This window comes from Dreissena polymorpha, chromosome 1 (genome assembly GCF_020536995.1).
Source record: "Dreissena polymorpha isolate Duluth1 chromosome 1, UMN_Dpol_1.0, whole genome shotgun sequence".
Lineage (NCBI taxonomy): Eukaryota > Metazoa > Mollusca > Bivalvia > Myida > Dreissenidae > Dreissena > Dreissena polymorpha.
Window position 1 is genome coordinate 198,544,269 of NC_068355.1, and position 11,493 is coordinate 198,555,761.

Genomic DNA, 11,493 nt, shown 5'->3' on the forward strand with positions numbered 1-11,493 from the left:
CGATAATCGTCACTTAGCTGAACGTCCCTCGATAATTGTCACTTAGCTGAACGTCCCTCGATAATTGTCACTTAGCTGAACGTCCCTCGATAATTGTCACTTAGCTCAACGTCCCTCGATAATTGTCACTTAGCTGAACATCCCTCGATAATCGTCACTTAGCTGAACGTCCCTCGATAATTGTCACTTAGCTGAACGTCCCTCGATAATTGTCACTTAGCTGAACGTCCCTCGATAATTGTCACTTAGCTGAACATCCCTCGATAATTGTCACTTAGCTGAACATCCCTCGATAATTGTCACTTAGCTCAACGTTCACCGTACGAGAATTACTCAGCAATTTTATATCAATTCTTTAATAAATCAACACGAACGTTATTATCCGTATTAAAAGATTTATTAAACAAAGCCCGTCAATTTACATCGTGTTCTGTTATACCGCATTGAACTATTTTATGCAGTACATTTTTTTAGTTTCAGCTACTCTATAACCGTCCGATCATAAAGCAAAAAAAAAGTGTTTTATTGTTATATCAACTTTTTCAAGACAAGTAAAACATATTTATAAATCTTCAAGTTTACCACTTTCAGCAGAAAATATCCCTAGCTATCAATATTGCGAATTTCTAATCGATTATATCCCTCGGAAGCAAGAATAGTTAACGCATGCGCGCAAGTCATTTTTTGTGTACGCACGCTAGGATTTGATATATCAAGGTAAATAAAATTGCATAAAAGACATTTATGTTTCATGCATTATTTATTCTAATACATGGTCAATGTAGATTTAACAATATACGTTTTATAAACATGTTTGAAATAAATTAAATCGCATATAACAAAACAATGCAGCCATAATAGTTATCAGCTTTAACTAACGTAGATGCAATAACAACAGTTTTGTGAGTTTCCTCGAAAATCTGCCTTTAATTAATATTGCCGAAAACAGAATCTATATTGGATAATAAATTAACAATATGTGTCCATATATTATATTTACAAACTCAAAGTATATTCGGTTATGCAATCTGCATGTGTATTTCTTTGAGCACTCATTATATACACGTGTGTCTAATATCCAGTATTTATTTTATTAAGCAAGTGTTCATCTTGGCATTAACGTTTTATTTTACATACCGGTAAGTGTAACTTATTTTCCAAGACCCAATGCAATTACTAACAACGGGATACCAAGGGAACTTCCGGTGGTCATAAGAAGAACACTCATTCACACAAACACGTAAAACAGGAACATTGGAAAATGCTAGATAATCGTAATATTGATACAATCATTGGCATCTTTAAAATGAAGCGTTTTATAAAAAAAAATTATTAAAAGTATTTCTTGAACATGAAATCCGATCAACAGATTTCCGTGTATTAAATCAGAAGATGACTGGACAACTTAACGTGTGTTTAAGACGGGGTGGCATATACAGTTTTTATCAGAACATATTTATATTTGGTGTCATATATTAAAGGGCTAGGTGTATTTTATTTGCTATGGGCATACGGTTGACTGACATGGTCATGAAAACATTATCATAGATCCATGTCAGACATGTGCCAAGTCATAAGAATTTTTTAAAGAGTCGTAAACATGATGATAAATGGCGAAAAAGCAAGCCTCTTTATGGGAAAACCTTGCTTAATGCATGTGCGTAAAGTCTCACTCCAGATAAGCCGGTGCAGTCCATGCAGGCTAATCAGGGACGACACTTACCGCCTAAACTGGATTTTCGTTGAGAATGGACTTTCTTTAAACGAACAAATTCCATAAAAGCGGAATGTGTCGTCCTTGATAAGTCTGTACGTACTAAACAAGCTAGTCTGTCACTTTACGTTATGCATTACAGTACGATTTCGCAGAACGAGGCTCCGATGTGATAACTGAAGCTTAACGTTAGCATAAGGCTCACTACCATATATGGAACTAGTAACACACAATGCTTGTGCTTGTTTGAAAGAAAATCGAACAAATGCAACAAAGATAATAAATACAATAAAAAAATGACGACGATGACGACGTCAGGATTAACAAAATTGAACAAATAACTCTCCACTTCCGCCGTGCAAAATACACGGGAAGAAAACTTCCGCTACCAACAGAACACGAAAAATAATTGCAACGCCGTCAAAAGCGCCGTCTACGGCGCACTTCCGTCTCTCGTGCTATCACAGATATTAAATTATGTCCCGGGGGTACCGGGCAGTGTTCACGAGTCCCCGTCGTACACTATACGTATTGCCGTGTCCCGCTGCGGTGGCTCATCCACGTGATCGATGAGCGGCTCTTCCGGCGGCTCGGCCTCCCGGTTCACGCCGATGATCCACTGAATAACTCGCTGACTTTTCTCCGTGTCACTGTCCGAGTCTAACAGCTCTTCGTCGTCGGCGGTCTCCTCTTCCGACCGCTTGTCCGCCTTCGTGTCGAGGCCGAGCGTCGACGAGTATTTCCGGAGACCGTTTATAGTAGTGTTCATTTGACTGCGGCGACCGGTTTTATGATTGTTATGCACTGAGCTGATGTTGTTGTTGTTGTTGTTTGGCACGTTTTTCGAATTGCGCTTATCAGACAAGCTTTTGTCCGAGCTGTTCCGAGGCATAGTTGACACGTAGCCGTTCGTAGACCCGACGCGCGACGGCAGCGCCGCGTCACTGGTGCTCGGGTGGATTTTACGCTGTGACGTAATCATTTCCTTCACGCTTGTTTTTCGCGGGGTGGAGGCAACACGGGGTGTAGCCTCTGGGATTGCTTTGCTTCTCATTGTGGAGTTCTCAATCTTTGCGGGGAACCCTGAAAAGATACCAGACAGTCGTATTAAAGTTCTGAGCATGTGCACTAAAGAACATCAGAAGACCACGTTCTGGTAGAACTGGGCTTAATGCACGCGCGTAAAGTGCTGTTCCAGATAAGTCTGTGCAGTCCGCCATTGTGGTATATTTCGTTTAAAGGAAGTTTCTTCCATGCGAAAATCCCGATGAAGTGGAAAATGTTTGTTTTCCAATGCCGGCGTGTTCGGTGTCGAAACTCTTTGTCTTTGTCAATTTGATTTGGGCGAAGACAAAGGCTTCGCCCGACCATGATGACGTGACGGTGTCCCGTTTTGTGGACACTTTACGCACATGCAATAATCTTAGTTTTTCCAGATCGAGTCTCAAAACTTCATTTTTTCGGACACGTTAGATTTTATCATACCCTCTTGTTTTGCCATGTTTCCATTGAACACAACAACTAACTAAGAAAACTAAATAGAATATCCTCACATTTACAATATCTCTTAAAGTGGCCTTTTCACACATTTTGGCAAGTTTTTCATTAAATGCTTTATATTGATAAATGTAAACATTGGATCTTAAAAGCTTCAGTAAAAAGTCAAGAATAAAATTAAAAAAGAAAAAAAAGTAGCCGGTACCAGGGCTCGAACCAGTGACCCCCGGAGTCCTGGAGTTGGTCTGAAGTAAAAATGTATTAGCCCTCTCGGCCATTCCGCCGGGTATACACGGTTTAAGTATTTTATACCTTATATAAGCAATCTTCGTAGTTTTGTAAATTTAAACGACAACGACAGCACTCTCCAAATTATGCAATCGTTTCAAATCGTCAAAAGATACATATAATGGCTATATTGGACTATGGTAAATGTTCAGTAATACTGTTTCCTCACAAATATCATAACTAAAACGAAATTTGCGAATCTGAAACAATTTTTTCAATTTTGTCAATTTACGCAACCGTGAAAAGATCCCTTTAAATAAGAAGATGTCAAATATGGTTTATTTAAATGTGTTTTAACTATGAATATATTGCAGGAATTTTACGGTATTGTGCAGCTCAACTTAAACTGTGCCTAAAAAGCTCTACAAATACCAACCCGTTCCCACCCAAGATGACACACAACGTATATATTGTATGTATATGAACACAAATCGAGTAACCAGAGAACAAACACATTTGAATACGAAACTGTTAACAGATTACATCCACGGGAAGTGCAACAACGATAGTCATTGGTTTCACACAATTGTGACCATGAACCAAATCTAGACACCGGGTGTCCATTCTGTTGTTCCCTGGGTTCAACGGGTACCAGCAAAACATTGTAGTTTACACTGATTTTACGATGCAATTGAATTGATCCATTCAGATCTATTATTGCTCGTTGGTACCTTCAAACAAACAGCTAAACGTTTTATTGTCGCCGAAAACAGCCATTGATTTCTCGATTTATTTGCCTTCTTGTAGCAGGAAATGACAACAACAGGCTAACGCGTAATAACGTGTGTTTGTTCAAGGCACCCTGGCCTACCAAAACAAATGTTAAGACCATAGAACATTGTATGTTACCCCAGAAACAATATGTCGAGCTTTTTACTGAACACCCTCCGTACCAAAATCAAACTAGATATTTCAAAATAAACCTAAAACTTAAGTTCGTTAAAACTACACGATAGAATATAGGAAATAAAAGAATAACCATTCAATTTATTTTATACATATTATTATATATATATATATATTAACGGTATTCACCGTTATTATCTCACCTCATTTTATTATGCTATTGATTTATTCAATGTCGTAATCCACGAGATGCTTACAGTCACTGCGCACTGTCTGACTAATACACAAGTTACCACACTGAGTCAAATAATGGAGTAAAACTATGCTTATTTGTCAAATCCGCAACTAGATATATTGCTTAAATTTTCTTCAATGGCTTAATAACAGCTTGTCATTCTGAATAACAATTAAGAAATAAACATATATTTATTTCAGTATTTCTCTCATTAAGATTAAATCACTATAATCCCAACTCTTCAATCCCAACTTCAACTTCGTAACACCGATTAATCAATGACAAATTAAGACTATAATATCGCAACCGTCACCGAACAGCACGTGTTACCCGAATGGCTAAAGCGTGTGTTTCTATTGTGTTTATAAACGCCTTATGCTATAAGGCGGGTGGAAACCCGGTGTCCGCAAAACGGGACAATGTCATTACCTTTATGGTCGGGCTAAGCCATTGTCTTTGCCCAAATCAAATTGTCAGAGACAATGGGTTTCGACACCCAACACCGAACTGGCATTGGTTCACAAAACCACTGTGCCACGGGCGTTCCGATCTCGTGGCACAGTGGCACATACGTGATGATCTTCAGTGGTGGAAATTTGAACCGCGTTCTGGGAAAACTGTACTTAATGCGCGTGCGTAGAGTAGCGTCTCAAAATAGCCTGAGCAGTCAGCACGAGCTAAGCAGGGAAGACACTTTCCGTCTAAACTGGATTTATTTTCGTTTAGAAGAGACTTCCTTGAAACGAAAAATTACAAATGTATATAAAAGCGGTAAGGTTCGTCCCTGATTAGCTTGTGCGGACTGCACGGTATAATCTGGAATGACACTTAACGCATTAAGCCCAGTTTTTCCAAAACGAGGCTGTTTATGATAATCAGCAACAGCATAGAGTGTGAAACAGACCCTTGAATGTTTTTTTTTGGCAAAAAAGTGCTCTAACAATACAGACAAAAAAACAAGCGAGTATTCAGCTATCATAGGGCTGTGGGTGAAATCCCCGAAAATCTTATTGAGGACACCGGAAAAAATTAATGGACATTTTTGGAAATCTTTTAAAAATTCTAAGACATGCACCATTTTTACTTACATACTAAAGCTCAATCGTCAGTGTTAATATTAAACATAAACAAGTTTATAACTTTAAAAGTTTCCATTCATTCAGTTTGATGTAAATTTAATGCGCACAATTCAATCAGAGTCCAAGTTTCACCTTTAGTTGTTATATTTCAAGATCGTCGAGTCGATCATGCAACTTTCCTGTTACTCAGACCAATCTTTTATTTCTGCTACACGATTCAAGCTTTACGTAAAAACAGGTAAAGATGCGCAATAGGTTTGTGTGCCAAGTTACAACTCCATATCGCTCCTTTAATTGTAAAATTTAACGGTCATTGGGCTAAGCAGCATGTCTTAAATGTAAGATATCTCGGTTCACAAAGTTCCAATATGGTCTGATCAGACGCAGTTAAAACGTAACACAATCGGGGCTAAAACGAACTAGCGCGCCTCGAAAACGATACCAGATATTTCGCTCTAGAGCCGACCGTCGTTTTAAACCTCTATGGATTACTCGTTCAATGGATATTTGGTTCTTATGTAATTTAAAGTGCATTAAATTTGCCGCACGGTTAATGGAATTTTCCAACTTTTTAAATCAAATGAAACGCATTCTTAATCGGTTTAGTTCTGCTTTAAAGGTTAAGATAGCAGTAAACGTTCCGTGTTCTTTTATACATCGAACCGAATTAACTAAACTGGTATTAAACAACAACAATAATAACAACAATAATAATAATAATAATAATAATAATAATAATAATAATAATAATAATAATAATAATAATAATAATAATAATTGAATAGTTGAATTCCATGAATTAATCTCCACAATCCCCATGTATCGCCTTCATCACCGCGGGGGACTAATGGTTAGGGGAAGAGTAAACACGCGTCCCCTCTTCAAGTCACCACAAGTAGCAATTGTTTTTGATAACGATGTTTAAGATTGATAGAGGGTCCATAAATCTGCTACCGAATTTTTGAAGTACTTGACAAAATACGACGTTTTTATTCGGTATGATACTTCCTCTATGCTCCTGTCGGATACTGCAACGGAACGACCGAGGTCAATGGCTCTCTGATTATCATTTTGTTAGATGTACGAATATAAACGGATGAACGAATGCTGCAGTACGCATATCAGACTCACTTGAGGTTTACCACATACAATTTACAGTGTTAAGGATGCATGTCAATGGCCTCGCTGATTATCATTAAGGTTTATACCACATAGAATTTACAGTGTTAAGGATGCATGTTAATGGCCTCGCTGATTATCATTAATGTTTATACCACATAGAATTTACCTTGTAAGGGATGGATCTAAATGACCGCGCTGAATATAATTTTGCTGGATACAAAAATATCAATATTTTGTGCTGCACAAAACAACACAGACTTCACTTCACATCTAGAGATGTCATTCCCCGATCGTTTTATATCAACAATTGAAACATATTAACAACAATTTTAGTCACACTCAGTAAACAAAATAATAATTAGGTTGTACTTTAAGATGTTAATATGACGTCATCATCATGATATTTAATTGGAATATTAATAGCTTTGGAAGTGACACATCATATTCTTATAATGTCCGATTCAATAAGCAAGTAAAACGATGAATCTACATAAATGTCAATAAAATCCTGAAATAATGTTGGAACTTCATTTTATTGACTTTCCATGAAAAGCAGGTTTCCAGTATATTCCGCTCACGTTAACATTAACACACATTGAAAACCGGATCTGTCATTAGCATTTAAAATACATCAAAGGCTTATTTCAATTAAATCAGCCGATTTCTTAAATCTTCTTAAACCGGCTTTAAGAATACCCGGCTGGAGTCATTTTTCATAGATTCTAGGAACTATTATTTAGTTTTTCGTAACGTATAAAATAGTGTTTATTTTGTTTATTTCAAATTTAATTTTCATTTATATCTATCTTGTAATAGCTTTGACAATGTAAATGCTCATTACTATTATTTCATTGCATTATAAAAAGAGTGAATATCAACTAATTTTGTTAAAATAAACTTAACATTATTTTAGAACTTGGTGCCAGATGTTTGACGTGCACTTCATTTTATTCGGGTAGTTTTATTTTCAAAAACCTTCTTCATTGATTTATCAACGCTTGTTTTGTTAGCAATATATATTTCATGTGCAACAATGAAGCCCTCGGTATCAAACGCTTGCTATCAATACTTTATTGTTTGCACATTGCAAATAATTGAGCATCGTTCTGCGAAAATAGGGTTTAATTCATTTTCACAAAGTGTCGTCCCAAATAAGCGTGGGCAGTCCGCACAGGCTTATCTTGGGCGTCACTATCTGAGTAGACGTGATTTGTGCTAAGAAACGAAAAATTATATACAAGCGAAAAGTGTCGTCTCAGATAAGCCTGTTCGGAAAACACAGGCTAACCAAAGACGACACTTAACGCTGCCCGTCTGATATTCTTTGTTTGTACGGATTGAAAGAAATATTGAATGTCAGACGTTAGACCAGTCCAATCTTAAGTTCGTTAGACAATATTTTTTTTACTTGCTGGCATATATGTCTGACGAATTGTAGAGCAAGGATACGTCTAATTATTCAGACCAAAGTCTCACATGTATGAAAACGCCATAGGGATTTAATACAGATTACTTTATTTTCCACAAAAAGGCTGCGCTAACACTAACCAGTCCTTCTATAGTGAAGACCATACTTAAGACAGCAAGTTAGTGAGCCTCGTTCTCGTAAAACTAGGCTTAATACATGTGCGTAAAGAGTCGTCCCACATTAGCCTGTGCAGTCCGCACAGGTTAATCAGGAACGACACTTTCCGCTTTTATAGTGTTTCCGTTTAAAAGAAGTCTCTTCTAAGAGAAAATCCAATTTAGGCGGAAAGTGTCGTCACTGATTAGCCTGTGTCAACTATCCAGGCTTATCTGGGACAACACTTCACGTACATGCACTGGGACAACACTTCACGTACATGCATTAAGCCCAGTTTGCCCAGAACGAAGCTCTTACGTATTTAATCGCCTGGTACCCACCTGACAAAAAATCTTTTGGTAAATCAGTCGTCAGTTTCTGACGGTAAGCGCCTGCCGACAGGACGCGGTTCCTCGTGCTGTACGACGAGGACGACGACGTACGACTCTTGCTGTTTCCGGCCAAACCCTGAAGCGCTGAATCGCTGTAGATGCTATGACGCTTGTCACGCGTTTCGGTGGTGGATTTGACGTAATTGAACGTGTGACTTCTCCGGTATTCGTTGATCAGAGCGTTTTTTCTAGTCGGGTTGATTGGCGGAAGTTCCGGCGCGCTCATTCTGTCGGGGCCAATGTATTGTGAAACGTCCGCCGTGGGGTCGACATGCTTTACCGGAGTTGTCGTAAATCGTTCATAAATAATGTTTTTGTGATTAACCATCTGAAATCCGTATTGGCCACAATGTTCACAAGGTTATTCAATACATGTTTATAATTTAAACATTCGTCTACTTTGGTTTATTTTTATTTAAAGTAAAAAGTCCAGTAGCAAAGTTTTTTTGAGAGTTCACTTCCTTTTTGTCTCAAATAGCACTATCATACTTGCCCGTTGAACTCTAACTGAATCAGTGACGATTTTATCGAACACAGCCAAATGCACACGACTAAATTAATCCAATACGCATGCGCCGAGGCGAGCGTTTCTGTATAATCTATCGATTGCTCATGCTTTCAAATGTAAACTATCCACTTTATCATAATAATGTAACCATTGTGAGAAACATGATTGAACTGAGCGTACTTAATAGAACTCCGTTAAAACACATGGTCCCATAATTTCAAACGTAAATGTACTAAATATGAAAATGTAGGTAAAATGAAATACATGCACTTGAAAATGTCCTATGTTTATATTGTTGTTTTCTTTTCGTTTCTTTTGACAAGATTTATATTATATTCAGTGAAATATTTGTATCATTTGTCTTATTTAGTTTTGGATAACATGCAAATATAAAAAAAGCATTTTGATATACGTTTTTTCAAAGAGACTTTTTCACAGTTTGGTAGAATTACAATGTTCTAAAAAAATTATCCTAACAAAGGGGTTCGACTACCTCACACATTTCGAAAACGAAAAAGTAGAGAGTACCAGGTAAGCTTTTGGTTTTAGAGGGCCAGGGTTCGATACTTGAGAAAAATAAAACTTGCTACAGACAGATGGACGAACGGGCGGACGCACGGACGGACGGATCGACAAACAGACACGCAGACAGACAGACAGACAGGTGCACCTTTGAGGTGAGCGGTTTAGGGCCATGGTGACCTTTCTGTTTCTTTAGGTGAGCCGCATTCTGTAAAAAAAACCGGGTTTAATGCATGTACGAAAAGCGTCTTTCAAGATTAGACTGTGCAGTCCACACACTTTCCGCGTGTATGGTATTTTTCGTTTAAAAGAAGTTCCTTCTTAGCAGTAAGCAAGTTTTTGTGGAAAGTGTCGTCCCCGATTCGCTTGTGTGGACTTCACAGGCTAATCTAGGACGACACTTTACGCAAACGCATTAAGTCCAGTTTTCCAACAACGGGGCTAATGTTTTCAAGTATTGAATCACGAGCGCTGATGAATTTGTACTGGTTCCACTGTTCCATATTTAGAAACATTATCGGGCAGTAAATGAAGCCGCTGATAAGCGAAAGTAATTCGTTTTCTCTTGTTCAAATATTGAATGAGCATTGCATAGTCAACTAATTGGGTTAATTTATTACATACGTTGACTGAAGTTAATGAGTGATTATCATATCACTTACATTCAATTAGCGACGATTTGGTGACGGTTGAAATATGATCCCTCACTATGGAGTATATTTGACTTAGAGTTGCTATACATATAACAAAAGTCAACGAACCTATGAGTTTGTTTCAATTTTGTTTTAGATAAAATATTGTAGCGCCCAGCTCTATAGGGCTTGTAATTGTTATTTCATATCGTCAATATAAATGGAAAACAAGTCTGTTTGACGCTTTACTTTTTATTTCTCTGCCATTTAATGGCTTGTTATATAGCGTCAAAATTCAACTGTTACAGTTCTTGGCATAAAATGCTAACAAATAAACAATGTATCTTAACGATTTGAGTGTCCACGTCGTCTTTTAAAAAGGTTACAGTCCACTAATAAATTAAGTGCAATGACACAGGCTTATTAAATATAAAATAGTAGCAAAAAGCGTAAAACAATTTACAATTGAACTAAATATGTTTCTTATTCTTATTCAGATTTATCAATAAAACGTACTTTAACAATGATCGTTTCCGTTACTTTAATATTTCGCTTAAGATGTTATGCGACAAGTGTTCAAAGTTATGAAAATTTTAAGTGTCCTGAATAGTGAAAACCGCTCCTTTTATACCCATGGATGGGCAAAAACCCCAAACTGGACTAAGACCAAATAAAACCCACTTAAAACCCGTTTTTGTCCCATCCCCGAAAATGCCCAAATAATGACCAACAAAAAAGAACGCTCAGTCCCAAAAATAACCCATTTATGGAACGCGCTCCATGGATACCAGAAGGAAACGGGCAGGAACAGTCGCCATATTGGAAATTGATAACAATCTATCAAAATTACTTAAACAATCAATAATTGACAGTAAAACCTACTGAATTCATAATAGAGAATGATCTTTTCATGTTTTCTCCTCAAGTTACAATAGACCAGACGATGCAAATAAGGTAGACTTTAACCTACGTCCCAGCATTCAAGACAAAATGGTGGAACACATGTTTGCAAACATAAACTTACGGACAATAACATTGGATTTAAAGGGTAAAATAAAGTGCTTCACAATAAACACTGCGCAGTTATCTGTATA

General features: G+C 37.4%; 1 protein-coding gene across 1 annotated transcript; it reads right to left on the reverse strand.

Annotated features, from left to right (window-relative positions):
* Positions 1–741: 741 nt before the first annotated feature.
* Positions 742–9,263, reverse strand: LOC127864532 (dual specificity protein kinase shkD-like). Its single transcript, XM_052404195.1, has 2 exons — positions 8,687–9,263; positions 742–2,797 (listed from the first exon to the last, which is right to left on the reverse strand). Exons 1-2 carry the CDS (start codon positions 9,063–9,065, stop codon positions 2,217–2,219), a joined length of 960 nt encoding a protein of 319 aa, XP_052260155.1. The 5' UTR covers positions 9,066–9,263; the 3' UTR covers positions 742–2,216.
* Positions 9,264–11,493: the final 2,230 nt, after the last annotated feature.